This window comes from Giraffa tippelskirchi, chromosome 2 (assembly GCF_054371585.1).
Source record: "Giraffa tippelskirchi isolate mGirTip1 chromosome 2, T2T-mGirTip1v1.2.pri, whole genome shotgun sequence".
NCBI lineage: Eukaryota > Metazoa > Chordata > Mammalia > Artiodactyla > Giraffidae > Giraffa > Giraffa tippelskirchi.
Window position 1 is genome coordinate 151,659,887 of NC_137276.1, and position 15,513 is coordinate 151,675,399.

Below are 15,513 nucleotides of genomic sequence, written 5' to 3' on the forward strand. Positions count from 1 at the left end.
AGGAGATCTGAGGGGGAAGCAGTAAGAAGCAGGAATTGTAACTGTGAGATGTGTTATGGGAGGGCTGGAGGTGGAATAAATGAGAAGGAAGAGGAAGTATGGAGAAAGTAAGTCACCAGAAACTATGAGGAAGAGGAAAAGAGACTGATGGGGGGAAACCACTCAGTGGGTGGTGAGAGGCAAGGACATACCTGGCATGTATAGGTAGAGCACACAGGTGAGAACCCCAGCTGATTTCCCAGGCCAAAGCTCTAGAGTTGCTGTGTGTCCTGGAATTATTGTGTTCCCACTTCCATGACCCCTTTCCTGTCGTTGTTCTGACTCTTCTTGAGGCCATATGGTTGCCTTTTCCAGTTAGCCTGTCATCCCTGGAGTTACTAGAGGAAATTGCTATGTTTTGGGGGATGACTTGGAAGAGATGGGCTGCATATCACTCAGGTCAGCTTGCGTCAACTTTCTCAGGACCACACTAGCAATGGGATCAGGCTTCTCAATGCTTGAGGCCCATCCTGTGGTGGCCGAGGGCATATGCTCTGTATAGCACTGATGAAGGACGGGTGTCGGTGTCCATATCTTACCATCATGGACACATGCCTGTGTGGAGGCCCCCTGCTTCCAAAGGGAAGAGGGTAGGGGGATTGCTCTGAACAGGACCAAGGATGACCTGTTGCCATCTTTTTAACCATATGTATCCTTTCTTTCCAATCAGACAAGAGTTGGTCCCAAGGCCAGAGACCACATGCACAACCTCTTGTAGATACTTGTGCTCAAAAGTATTGAATCATTTATTGACAGTTAGTGAGGGCCTGGAAGGACACAAAACTAAATGCTCAGCACTGTGAGGAAGCCAATTCAGTGATGACCTTGAACTGCCTTGAACAGTACTTCCCCCCAAACTCACATCCACCCAGGATCTCAGAATGTGACTTTATTGGTAAATATGCTCTTTGCAGATGTCATGAGTTAAAATCAGGTCATACTGGATAAGGGTGGGGCCTAATCCAGTGACTGATGTCCTTATAAGAAAAGAAAACAGAGACACACACAAGAGACAGGCAGAAACTGGAGTGATGCAGCTCTAAGTTAACAAAGTCAGAAGACCAGCAAGGAACAGTTCTTTTCTAGAATCTTCAGAGGGAGCATGGGCCTACCAACACCTTGATTTTGGCATTCTTGCCTGCAGAACTGTGAGAGAAAAAATGTTTGTGTTTTTTCAGCCACCCAATTTATGGTGTTTTGCTATGCAGCTTTAGGAAATAAATATAGCCCCAACTCATTTTTCTACTAGTGATGTAATGGTGTGACCCTCACTTTGGTGTGTCGATGAATCTGATGGGTGTGAGCTCAGAGATACAACACTGGGCCTCCCCCAAACCAATAAGCTAATGAAATGTCAGATGTCTCCTCCATATGGAAAATGATGGCAAAATAATCTAGTAAATGTTATCATTTTCTTATATGCAGAGTACATCATGTGAAATGCCAGGCTGGATAAAGCACAAAATGGAATCAAGATTTCCGGGAGAAATATCAACAACCTGATATATGCAGATGACACCACCTTTATGGCAGAAAGAGAAGAAGAAACTAAAGAGCTTCTTGATGAAAGTGAAGAGGAGAGTGAAAAAGTTGGCTTAAAACTCAATACTCAGAAAACTAAGATGATATCCTGTCCCATCACTTCATGGCAAGTAGATGGGGAAACAATGGAAACAGTGAGAAACTTTATTTTGGGGGGCTCCAAAATCACTGCAGATGGTGACTGCAGCCATGAAATTAAAAGACCCTTGCTCCTTGGAAGAAAACTATGACAAACTTAGATGGCATATTAAAAAGCAGAGGCATTACTTTGCTGATAAAGGTCCATCTAGTCAAAGCTATGGTTTTTCCAGTAGTCATGTATGGATGTGAGAGTTGGACTATAAAGAAAGCTGAGCACCGAAGAAATGATGCTTTTGAACTGTGGTGTTGGAGAAAACTCTTGAGAGTCCCTTGGACTGCAAGGAGATCAAACCAGTCAATACTAAGGGAAATCAGTTCTGACTATTCATTGGAAGGACTGATGCTGAAGCTGAAGCTACAATACTTTGGCCACCTGAGGCAAAGAACTGACTCATTTGAAAAGACCCTGATGCTGGGAAAGATTGAGGGCAGGAGGAGAAGAGGATGACAGAGGATGAGATCGTTGGATGGCATCACCAACTCAACAGATGCGAGTTTGAGCAAGCTTCAGCAGTTGGAGATGGATAGGAAAGTCTGCCGTGCTGTAGTCCATGGGGTCGCAAAGAGTCGGACACAAATGAGTGACTGAACTGAACTGAACCATTTTCATATGTGGACATTTTGTAGGTAAGAGCTCTGATATAAGAATTTAAAATGTGACTATATCAACCTAGGGGCTTCCCAGGTGGCGCTAGGGGTAAAGAACCTGCCTGCCAATGCAGCCGATGTAAGAGACATGGGTTTGATTTCTGGGTCAGGAAGATCTCCTGGAGGAGGACATGGCAATCCACTCCAGTATTCTTGCCTGGAGAATCCCATGGACAAAGGAGCCTGATGGGCTACAGTCCACAGGGTTGCAAAGAGTTGGACATGACTGAAGCAATTTGTCACAGCACAGCACAGTGCATATCAACCAAATGAAGAATTTGGCTGAGAGTTTGAATGTAGGGAAGAGACTTCTTTTCAGTGCTCAGGTTTTCACTTCTGGCAACAACAGCTAAAGGGACAGAGCTATGTATTTTTGCGCAAAGAGGCAGGAAACATCTGGATAAATGAATTAGCACAAAGCTTGATCCAGAAATGAAAAGCAGAAGCTGTGGGACACAGGAGCCTGTGATTACAATTGCCAGAAGCAAAGGGGTTCCTTCCTTTCCAGCCTGATTAAGAACCCAAATAAGTCAGCCCTGGGTTCTATATTCAGCATCTACCACCACCCAGGCATGGTGCTGGGTGTCTTATGATTTAATGTAGTCACATTTGAAATTCTTACATCAGAGGTCTTACTTAGAAAACGTCCACACATGAAAATGGCAGCATTTACTAGATTTTTTAGGCCATTGTTTTTCATATGGAGGAGACTATCTGACATTGATTAATCCTCATTTACTCCTCACAATCACCCTTTAACATAGGTGCTGTGAGAAGCCCAAGGCAATTCTGCTGAGTCATCAAGATTATTTACTCACCCTTATCTCTGCAGCCAACACTATGGCAAGGAAAGCAGGAGCTAAAATAGAAAATAAAATACCTGGCCCTAGCCCACAGTAAATTTGTAATAAAAATAATTCCTTTGTTGAATAACATAAATTTGTTCCAGAAAACAAAAATTTTTCATTCAACCGTTATCCAACTTTGGAACTTGTTACTGGCAAGTAGAATTTAAAAGAACTCAAAATACATCTATATTTTATGCATTGGATTAAACAGGGAAAATTTTTCTTTTGTAAGGAGAGAGAAGTAAATGACATCTCAGTGTTCCACAAAACAAACTTTCTTAAAAACTTTTTTAAGCTTCTGTGATTAAATTAAACCAAAAACTGAGTGTACACAAAAGGGAAAAAATGTAAATATCAGAAGGGCATTTTTTTAGTTGTTTTAATTATGAACTTACCCACCAACTTCCATTTCTTTCCTTCACAAAACCAAATTAATACTGGATGTCAAGTAGAGAAACTAAGAAGTTAAGGTCTGAATTTTTCTCTCCCTACAGCACGTGACTGTACAGCACGTGACTGTAAGTATCTTGTAATAAGTTCTATGAAGCTCATGCAAAGAATCTCAAAATCACTAGATCTGAGTTAATAGTAGTTGAGTTGTTAGTAAACTCTAAACAGAATCAGATGAAGAATATGTTGAGAGATTGGCACCCTGGATAGGGAGCGAAGAGATCAAAGAAATAGTCCTAGCTGATGACCACATGATTGGGGTGAGTTGACTCTTCTTTTCATGGACCTGTTCCTGAATCAGAAAGTTGAAAAATCCAATGTCTGCTCTTCCATAACTCAATAGGATTATATGAGACTGTCAGGATACATTACTTAATATACTAGATGTAAAGGAAGTTGAAGTCTTAGTGAGAAAGAAACCATAGAGTATATGTTCTGAGGACACATGGGGAAGAAAAGTTCTTTGCACTGGTGTTAAAAAATCTCTAAAATTCTATAAACTCATTCATCTTATTTGCAAACCAGTTTGGAGTGAAATCAGAGTAGATTGCTATTTACTCATATTTTAATTGTTCTTTTCTCATAACTTCCTCTTTGTATGTTACTTACACTCAGAATAATAGCTGGGAGTTTCCTGCCCTGAGTACAGGTTTCAGGATATTCTTTTGATTCAGGAAAATGGATATGTAATATGGTTAGCTGACATGTGTTCAAAGATAAAAAGACGAACAGAAAGATGTTCCACATGATTAAACAAGTTGCTTTCCTGACTTTCCTTAGCCAAAGAAGGAAACAGTTATCAAGAAAACAATCCCCTCTGCCCCACGCCGCATGGTTCATGAATACCCTCTTAAATCATGCATCAGTAGTAAGCAGAGAGTGTTTTGGAGTCCCAGGGGACAGTAACAGCATCGTTGCCCAGATCTCAGCAAACCCAGTGTAGCTGTTTCTGAGATGCTGGCCAGAGAAAATCCAGGAGGGAGGGAAATAAAAAATTACAGGGATTTTTTGGCCCTAATTAATTTGCTTGGTTTGATTTCTGACAAGGAAGGAAATAAAAGGGTCATTTCATCTATCCAGACCTCAATAAATAGAATTTTAAATCCAGGTAAAAATAAAAAGGAAGAAAAGAGAAGGAAAGTATCTGAAATATAATTCTTTGAATGCTTGATCCCCATGTAAGAGGCAGAATAATAGCCTCCCAAAGATGTCTGTGTCCTTATCCCTGGAGACTGGGAGTACGTTAAGTTACATGACAAATGAATTAAGATTGTTAATTGGCTGAATTTGAGATATGGAGGTTATCATGGATTAACCGGTTAGGCCCAATGTAATCACAAGAGTCCTTAAAAGTGGAAGAAGTATAGATGATCTCACTTGCAAAGCAGACAGAGACACAGACATGGAGAATAAATGTATGGACAGCAAAGGGAAAGGGGGGGGTGGGAGGAATTGGTAGATTCTATGTATAAAACAGATAACTAATGAGAACCTAGTGTATAGCTCAGGGAACTCTACTCAATGCCCTGTGGTGACCTACAAAGGGGATATATGTATATGTATGGGCTTCCTAGGTGGTTCAGTGGTAAAGAATCCTGCCAAGCAGGAGACACCAGTTCGATCCCGGGTCAAGAAGATCCCCTGGAAAAGGAAATGGCAATCCACTCCAGTATTCTTACCTGGGAAATCCTATTAACAGAGGAGCCTGGTGGGCTATAGTCCATGAGGTAGCAAAAGAGTCAGACACGACTTAGCAACTAAACAACAACAACATGTATATGTATAGCTAATTTCACTTTGCTATACAGCAGAAACTAACACACATTGTGAAACAATTATACTCCAATAGGGAAGAGAAGTAGAAGAGATGGTCTGAGTGATGTGAGGAGAGAAGAACTCAACCTACTGTTGCTGGTATTAAAGATGGAGAAAGATACCATGAGTGGAGGAATGTAGGTGGCCCTTGTAAACTGGAAAAGGCAGTGAAATATTCTCTCCAAAAGCCTTCAGAAAGGAAGGCAGACACCTTGAGTTTAGCCTGGTGAGACTATGTTCTAGTTCTGACCTTTAGAACTATAAGATAATAAATTCATGCTATTCTAAGCTGCCAAGCTTGTGGTAATTTGTTATGACAATGACAGCAAATGCATCTGAGTCAAAATCTAGAGTACTTCACAGCAAAAGCCAGCTGTATATTAATTATGTCCCAGCTCCAGTGAGATCACAGTCTTAGAGGATGGTTTGCCTGGAATGCCTGGGTCTGGCCTGCTTGGGATTAACTCTAATGCCAGTGTTGAGATGACCCGGTCCCTAGCACTCTCTCTTTTGGTATTTTTCTTTAAGCACATGGATTAAAGAATATACAGTATATGCTTGTTGGACCTCTTCTTGGATCTGTGATGCAAAATGGGGTTAGACGTTCACTCAGGACCTATTTTCAAAGTAATTTTCACAGAGAAAATAAAGCTAAAGAAGGAAAATCTCTTGATATTTTAATGGTGCCATGAGTGAGAAAATAAATAACTCCTTTAGCACTTTCTCCTGCCCAATATGCTCTGACCCCTGAGTTCCTGCTTTTTCCAGAGTGTGAGTCAGTTTCAACATTCGGGACCCGAAGAACCACAACCCAGGATTCCTAAAAATGCAGAGGTGCTGCTTGGAATCCCATAGCACACGTGTGCTGACCAATTTAGGTCACTTTGTCCAGAGTCAAATTCCTTCCTCACAGATCAGTTCTCTAACTTTGCCACAGTACCTCCTACCTTTGTAGGACTGTGTCTGCCTTTGGTTTAAATGTCCCAACACTTGCTACAGAACATACCGGACATCCAGTGACTGCTGCCAGGTCCATGGCCAACTCACAGGACTTGATCAAATCCTCCATCATGGCCAAAGCCTGTTGCAGGTCGGCTAAGAAGGCTGAATCCTTGGTCCTCTTTGGCCCATTCTGTGGAAACCAAATGCCTTGTTGGAAATCAAAAGGTAAACCATCTACCAAGTGAAGAAAGAAAACAGGACAGAGATAAAGAGCCGTGGATCCAGCCAGCAGGAAGTGACTGAGAAGGTAGGTATGTCAACCTGTTTCCTTGCTCCCAAAGATGGCTAAAGATATTTGCTGGTTTAAGTATGTCACACACATACACACACATACCCACACACATACACAAGCAAAATCACTGACTACATTTTCTGTACACTATACTAATGAAGAATGAAGTTCATAAAATCATGGACATCATATTCTGGATATTTAAGAGATATCCTGAGCTTTTGCAAAGCATAAAAACTACAGCCCTTTAAAAAGGCTGCTCTCCCTTTTACTCCCCTATCCCTCAGGGCCTATTAAAAAGTACAGGTTGAGTATCATATTCCTGTATTTAATGTGATAGTCTTTTCCTATGGATAAAATCATACTTAAAACCATTCCAGAGGAGGATATTTGTAAACTATAGAGGCAAAGAATAGGCTGCCATGTGGAGGTTTACTAATGATTTACGTGTAAACACCACAGTGGTGGCATTTGCCACACTGAATCTCCCCATATTCTGTCACCATTAAAGATGCCAAAGAGGTAAGCCAATGTGATCTGTACCTCCCAAACAGCATGAAGACCCAGAATTTAGGGGAAAAAGCTAATTTAAGAGGCCAATGAACATTCATTCCAATGATTACTATTGTGACACTTAGAACATGTTAGGGATGGTTGTTTCAGTTTGAAAGTCTTTTGCTTAGGATTTCTGTATTTCATTCCCCTGCTACCTAGATAGCATATTTATCTGTTTTCTGGTAAATACAAACAGAAAGACTTTGGTTTTGTCCATTTTTAAAAAACACAACAATTTCCAAACAAAGACTAGAGAGCTCTTTGCTGCTCCCCACATAAAGCCCGCTTCTTCTCGTCTTCTCCTGTAAGACATAAGCAAAGGCTTGTGTGTTTTTTAATCTCTACTTAAACACTGAAGACTAGCATCTTTGAATCAGAGATATGACTGACAGGGCTGATGAATGGAGTGGAGCATGCTGCCTCCACTGAACAATATGCTATGGATTCTTACTTTCTTACTCATGGTAAATACGCTCCAGGTCCTGGTGAAAGACAACAGACTCTCACCTGAGTTTATCACAACGTCATTACCAAAGGATTTAAAGTCCTTACACCAGGCATCTCCCTCTTTACTAAACACTTTGAAACTCAACTTACTTTCAGAGACTCAATGGCTCCTAGTCTCTCTCCTTCCTACTAACCCTCCTCCCACAAGCATAATGGGGGGCTAGTTTTGTGTGATGTAAGACTCTTACAAACGTTATTAAACCTCTTTAAATTCTTACCGACATTATTAAACCCCTGTAACCCAGGCTAGCTCCACTTGCTCCAGGCTATAAACGTATTACCTACCCCTTGAGCTTCTTTTAATCTTAAGCCATCCCCACAACACCTTTTGACCAGGGAGGGCATGGAAACGACCACGCCTTGAGACACATGCCTCTTGTTTTTCTTTTAATATCAGAATTTCATACTAGGAAAAAAAAGCCAAAAAAAAAAAAACACTTGCAAGCCACAAGTTTCTTCCCATACTAGTGTGACCATCACTTCTTCTGAGAGAAATGGTTGTCTTAGAATTCACACACACACACACACACACACACACACATTTGGAAGGGAATAAGGCATAATGAATGTAGATTTTCTAAGGAGTACAAAGAAGTAAATATAAATCATTCATAATCCTACCATGCAGGAAAACAACGGTAGGATTTTATTTTATTTTTAAAATTTTATTTTTAATTGGAGGATAATTATTTTACAGTATTGTGATGGTTTCTGCCATACATCAACATGAATCAGCCATAGGTATACATATGTCCCCTCCCTGATGAACCTCCCTCACACCCCATCCCACCCCTCTTGGCAGGAATGCAAACTGATACATCCACTATGGAGGACAGTATGGAGATTCCTTAAAAAATTAGGGATAAAACTACCATATGACCAACAATCCCACTACTGGGCATATACCATTAAAAAAACCATAACTGAAAAGGACCCATGCATCCCAGTGTGCATCACAGCACTATTTACAATAGCCAGTACATGGAATTTTATTATATTTACTTACAGGCTTTTACATATGCATTTCACACTTTCGCTTACTTTGGTATTCCTGTGAAATATTTTTATGTGGAAGGAAGAAAGTATATTACCACTTTGCTATTACAAATCCCCACTTTGAAATTGTCTTTAGTTTTTTTGTTCTTTCCTGACTATGAATTATGGGATGAATATTATTTTAGAAAATTTACACAATAAAGATCATATACTAAGAAAACAAAATCACCGTTAAGTACTTCCATGTATAGACAAACACCATTAGCTTCCCTGGTAGCTCAGACCACAAAGAATCTGCCTATATTGTGGGAGACCAGGGTTCGATTCCCAGTTTGGGAAGATGCCCTGAAGGAGGGAACGCAACCCACTCCAGTATTCTTGCCTGGAGAATTCTATGGACAAAGGAGCCTGGAAGGCTATAGTCCATGGGGGTCATAAACAGACATGACTGAGTGACTAACATTCACTTCATTAGCAGTTAGTACATAAAATAATATTTAATTTCCAGTACCTTAGCCGAACCTCTTTCTAGATCACTTGGGTCCATCTCCAAATCCTCAGGAGACTCAAAATCCAGCAGCCCCTGCATTAACCCAAAAGCCTTACTGAAAATCAAAAAGTCAAATGCCATCTTAATCTATCGTGCAAACAATCTCTAGCCAATGCTAAACTGAGGATGTATATAAATTTGTCTGTTTGTCACAAGTATGAGGGAAAAAGTAAATGGAATATTCAGCACGAAGTTCTTTCCACAAACATAGAATCACATTGGACACACTATTTTGTAGCCTGCTTTTTTTCAGCAACTTATTATGAACATTTCCCCACAACGATATATTTTTTTAAAACATGTTTTTAAATTGTGGCAGAGTATTGCATATTATGGGCTTCTCAGGTGGTGCTAGTGGTAAAGAACCCACCTGCCAATGCAAGAGATGCAAGAGATTCAGGTTTGACCCCTGGTTGGGAAGATTCCCTGGAGTAGGAAATGGCAACCTGTTCCAATAATCTTGCCTGGCATTTTCATGGACAGAAGAGCCTGGTGGGCTACAGTTCTTGGAGTCGCCAAGAGTCGGACACGACTGAGCGACTGAGCAGAAGCAGAAAGGATTGCATGCTATAGCTAAATCATAATTGATTAATTCCCCTCTACTGTTAAATATTTATGTTAAATAATTTTTTACTACAATAATAACAATCTTTATACACTTTTCTTAAGGATAAATACCTAGAAGTTGAATTGTTAATGTTAAGAGTTGTGATACATGTTTCCAAGTTCTTTAGAAAGGACTATGTCCCCATCAGCCATATATGAAAATTTTTTTCACCATCCCCTAGCCTACTTGGAGTATTACTATTTAATCAAAAAGTTTTGCCAGCCAAATCAACAGAGCAATCCCACCTCACTGCTGTTTTGAATTTGAATTTCTCAAATAACTAGTGAGGTAGAACTCTCAAAAAAAATGTTTGTTATTAGCTTTTATTCTTTTGTAAGCCGCCTAGTTCCTTTGTTCATTTTTCTATTATTCATTTTGTTTTTAATTTCAGGCTTATTGAGTTATAATTGACATATAAAATTGTTAGGTATTTACAGTGTGTCTTTTCTAAAGAGATTTATACACAGTTTTAATGAAAAATGTGAGAGTAACAATGTCCATCACTTAACCATGAATAAGACAGAGACTTTTCACGACATGAAGGAGATAGAAATAACAAACTCTGAAAAGGAAGGGAAAAAAAACACACTTCAGGCTAGTGCTTTGTGACAATCAGAGGGAGAAAGCAACTTACAGCCAACAGAGAAGCTACGGTGGTAAGATGTTTTGAATGACTAAAATTAAGGAAGCTGAAAACATCCTTAGCCAGGAATTTATGTCCTAAGTTGCTTTAGTTGTGTCCGACTCTTTGTGACGCTATGGATGGCAGCCCACCAGGGTCCTCTGTCCATGGGATTCCCCAGGCAAGAATACTGAAGTGGGTTGCCATTTCCTTCTCCAGGGTACAGCGTGTCATGTACTGATTTGATACATGTATATACTGTGAAAGGATTCCCCCACCTAGTTAAATAACATATCTATCACTTCATTTCATTTTTCAGTATGAACATTTAAATCCTACACTCTTGACAAATTTCAATTATACAGTACAGTCCTATCAACTATAGTCACCACATTTTACATTAGAATTTCAGACCTTATTCATCCTTTTATTTATTTTTTAATTGGAGGAAAACCATGTTAGTTTCTGCTGTACAATGTGAATCAGCCATAATTATATATATTTAACTATATAATTAATTAAATACAATAATATAATATAATTATATATATGTGTGTATATATATATATATATAAAATTGGTAAAGGGTACAAACTTTTACTTAGGAGATGAATAAGGAACTGAGAAAGTAGCATTGACATTATCCTGTGTAAAACAGATAGCTAGTGGGAAGCTGCTATATATTAAAAACATAGGTAGCCCAGACTGGTGCTCCGTGACCATATATTATAGTATATTATATTAGTCCTCCATCCGCCCCCTCCCATCACCCCCTTCTGGGTGGTCACAGAGTGCCCGTCTGGGCTCCTTGTGTTATTAATATATAGCAGCTTCCCACTAGCTATCTGTTTCACACAGGATAGTGCATGTATGTCAATGCTACTTTCTCAATTCCATATTGGAGAAGGCAATGGCACCCCACTCCAGTACTCTTGCCTGGAAAATCCCATGGACCGAGGGGCCTGGTAGGCTACAGTCCATGGGGTCGCTAAGAGTCGGACATGGATGAGCGACTTCACTTTCACTTTTCCCTTTCATGCACTGGAGAAGGGAATGGCAATCCACTCCAGTATTCTTGCCTGGAGAATCCCAGGGACGGCGGAGCCTGGTGGGCTGCCGTCTGTGGGGTCGCACAGAGTCGGACACGACTGAAGCGACTTAGCAGCAGCAGCAGCAGCAATTCCATATTCATCTCCTAAGTAAAAGTTTATACCCTTCACCTATTAATTCTGTTTTTACACAGTGGTCTATTTATGACATGAATTGGATTACATAGGAAACCAGCACGACCACTTATTCTAGATCATCCTTCTTGCAATAAGCTAAACTTACTGTAAACAAATAATGTACCATTTTGCAAACCATATTTTATTAAAACAAAATCCAAGCAAGGAAAATGCTCTCCATTAAATTTGATAGTTTCCATACATCAGCCTGTTTGACAGAAATAATGAGCTCATCTCTACTAATCTTCTAGATTTCGCATATATGTGTTAATATACAATGTTTGTTTTTTTCTTTCTGACTTTCTTCACTCTGTAGAGACTCTACGTCCATTCACATCTCTATAAATGACCCAGTTTTGTTCGTTGACATATATACACTACCATGTGTAAAATAGATAGCTAGTGGGAACCTGCTATAAAGCACAGGAGGCTCAGCTCAGTGCTCTGTGATGACCTAGATGGGTGGGATGGGGGTAGAGTGGAGGAAGGTCCAAGAGGGAGGGGATATTTGTGTAGGTATAGTGGATTCACTTCATTGTACAGCAGAAATGAATACTACATTGTAAAAGGATTATACTTCAATTTAAAAAATTAAGTAATAGCAAAAACAAAAAACTCATGAGCTCAATGAAAGTGAGTTCTATTGTTCCTTAATGCATCTATCTTTAATGTGTGCTGGGCTTCCCTGGTGGCTCAGCTGGTAAAGAATCTGCCTGCCAGTGCAGGAAGCACAAGAGATGTGGGTTAGATCCCTGCGTCAGGAAGATCCCCTGGAGAAAGAAATGGCAACCCACTCCAGTATCCTTGTCTGGAAAATTCCATGGACAGAGGAGCCTGGCTGGCTACAGTCCATGTGTTCGCAAAGAGTTGGACATGACTGAGCACACATGCCTAATGTGTGCTGATAAATAATGTATTAGTATTATCTAATCAACTTGCTATGACATAGACATTATGTACATTATGTACTCTGTCATGACTTTTAATTTCAGAACATTTCAGAAAAAGGTATTAAGCATTTCATAGATACTTGTTTTTTTGTTTTTTATTGTTAATTTCTATAGGCTTATTATTGAACATGCTAAACATTTGTCACATATCTTGCTAATACAATATTTTCCCCATTTTTTCATGTGTCTGTTTTTAATGGTATAATCTATCATTCCTTTTCCTTTTTGTTTTATACTTAGAAAGCTTTCCCACACCAGGATCCCATGATCCTTCCTAAGGCATGAGACAGTTGGTCCAATATCCATGCTCTCCCAAATAAGCTGATGGTAAGCACTGCAGCAGGGCTTCCCAGGTGACACTAGTGGTAAAGAACACTCTTGACGCGGGTTCAATCCCTGGGTTGGGAAGATCCCCTGAAGGAGGGCATGGGAAGCCACTCCAGTATTCTTGTCTTAAGAATTCCATGGACAGAGGAGCCTGGCGGGCTACACGCAAAGAGTCAGACACAACTGAAGTGACTTAGCACGCAGACACTGCAGCATGAGCTCTGTCCCTCAGAGTAGAGAACACTCCAAAGTTCTTCCTCTCTTCATGGGCATGCCAATGGTTTAAACTTGTTCTTCCAGGCAGGAAGAAGCTTAGCTATGGGATAACCTGGTCTGTCTTGAGTAGCCTCCCATGGTTTTTGCACAGACCCCCAAGGAATATTTTATAGTGATCTTGTCTCTCGTTTCTTCAGTGAAATGAAGCTAACAAACCTTCTAAGTATTTTTAACATGCATTACCTCACTTAATGTTCCCAAAAAGCATACCAGGAAAGTACAATTACTGCTCTATAGGTTGAGGGACCTGAGGTACAGAGAGGTTAAGCAATTTGCTTGGTTTCACATAGCCTGGAAGCATCAGAGCCAGACCACACCCAGGATGTCTAATTCCTGAGTCAGTGTTTCTAATCACTATGTCCTACAGTCCTCCACGGAAGGTACAGACTTAGCTATGGCATCAACATTGCTTCTATGGGAAAGCTAGAGCTCTTCAGTATTGAGTGCACCAGGCCCAGGAGGTGAAGATCCCTCTTAGGTCCTGCTCCCTCCTCACTGAGCCCAGCAGAAGGTAGGACTTCTAAAGTTAGGATGACAGTAAAGATGGGGCTGTTAGAGGAGCACAAGGCCCTAAGTGAATGCTTTATCAAACATGCTCATGGATGCCACTCATGGAGGGAATCAGAGGGTCACCTTCCTCACTCCCAGGCTGGTGTGATGACTCCGGGTATGAAACAACAGCTGCAGGTTATATGATAGAAGCTTCCTGGGGGTCAGCCCTAAGCCAGCTCTTGACTGAGACTATGTCACTCACTGGCTCCTCACTGAACCTGTGCAGGAGGGTGAGCATCCTCACTTTACAGACGAGGAAACCAAGGCCTGAGAGGTCCCCACACTGGCGGTAGTAGAGCTGGTGTAGCCAAGGCTGGGCCTACTGGTGCCAAGCTGAGAGGGGAACTTGTCCTGAGGGCAGAACACCGGTGATACCTTAACTGCCCTGAGCCTCCATTTCTTCACGATACAGAGCCTTTGGGCACATATGACTGTGGGGATTAAGTAAGAAATACATGTGGGAAGGTACTTAGTAAACAGCTTGCTTTCAAATTAACAGAGAGTAGCCACTGGGCAAGACCTGCTTATAAAGGTTAATTAAAAACAGACCTTGGAAGAGTGGCCCAGACCTTTCCCCCAGCTTACATGTGGGAAAGCAGCCTCAACAGAACTCCTGACCTGTGTGTGTGTGTATGTGTGTGTGTGTGTGGGGGGGGGGTCCTAGGAGTGTTCTCCTGCAGGTGTCCTGGTGTCAGAGCGAGAAAGAACCACCTACAGGTTCCACAGAACAAAATTCCTCCTGTTATGCTGCTCTTGAGAAAAAGCCTCAGTCTAAAAGCAGAGGTAGATGCTGTGGAAGGAGAGAAGAATCCAGTGTTGCCTTCTCCCCTCTGTTTAAATGCATGTAACATATTAACAGTAATTTCAGGGAATATCACAACTCTTTTCTGAAGCTCCTTGTCCCAGCTGTAAAATGGAGCAGACAGTAAAACATCTTACCAAGAGTAGCGGCCTGCCTGCCTCCCTACTCTCTAAGCTGCCAGCATGTGGGGCCTTGTCCTCCCCCGCTTTCCTCCCCAGGACCCCTGCTACAATAAGGTGGGCTCTCCTTAGAGATCCCTGTGCTGGCTACACATTGGACTAGCTAGGCTTCCATGTTGCTATGATTCTTTGGTCTTACTTCTCATTGAGGAAGCTGATTTAGACCTGGGGACAGAAAAAGTCTGAAATATAGACCTAGCTTCACCCTTGGAAGTTGAAGTTACAATTCTATGTGCGTAAGGTAAAGTGCATCATCACACCTACATCTGTTCTCCCAGCATAGGAAGTACTGTCTCATCAACTTACCTTCAACAGCATCTGGTACTTTATAAGTCTCTGACTTGGTTCTCTCAGACACTTAAAAAGAGGGAGATTGTGACCCAGTTGACGCTGGCAAACCTTGAAAAGCCAAACAGAAACAACATGAAACAAAACAACACACACACACAGAACAGAAGCAGCAGCACTTAAATACAAGTGAAGTGGATTCTTCATGGACAGGACAGGGCAGCAGTGTTGACCAGTTTTGTAATGTTTTGGCTGTTCACTCCCTTAGTTACAGAGTGTAAAATCAGAGACAGAGGAAAGGGGACAGGCTTGGCTAGTATTTTTAAAGGCAAGTAGGGATGCCAGGCTGTTTATTTCTT

The 15,513-nt window shown here is 41.0% G+C and overlaps 1 protein-coding gene across 1 annotated transcript in view; it reads right to left on the minus strand.

Moving 5' to 3' along the window:
* The window catches only part of MCF2L2 (MCF.2 cell line derived transforming sequence-like 2), a 255,566-nt gene that overhangs the window by 40,239 nt on the left and 199,814 nt on the right, over window positions 1–15,513 (minus strand). Inside the window, exons 20-22 of the mRNA XM_081571158.1 lie at window positions 15,173–15,265; window positions 9,287–9,358; window positions 6,490–6,615 (exon numbers count right to left, since the gene is read on the minus strand). Of these exons, the coding sequence (XP_081427284.1) occupies window positions 6,490–6,615; window positions 9,287–9,358; window positions 15,173–15,265 (291 nt within the window). The remainder of the gene's footprint in view (window positions 1–6,489; window positions 6,616–9,286; window positions 9,359–15,172; window positions 15,266–15,513) is intronic.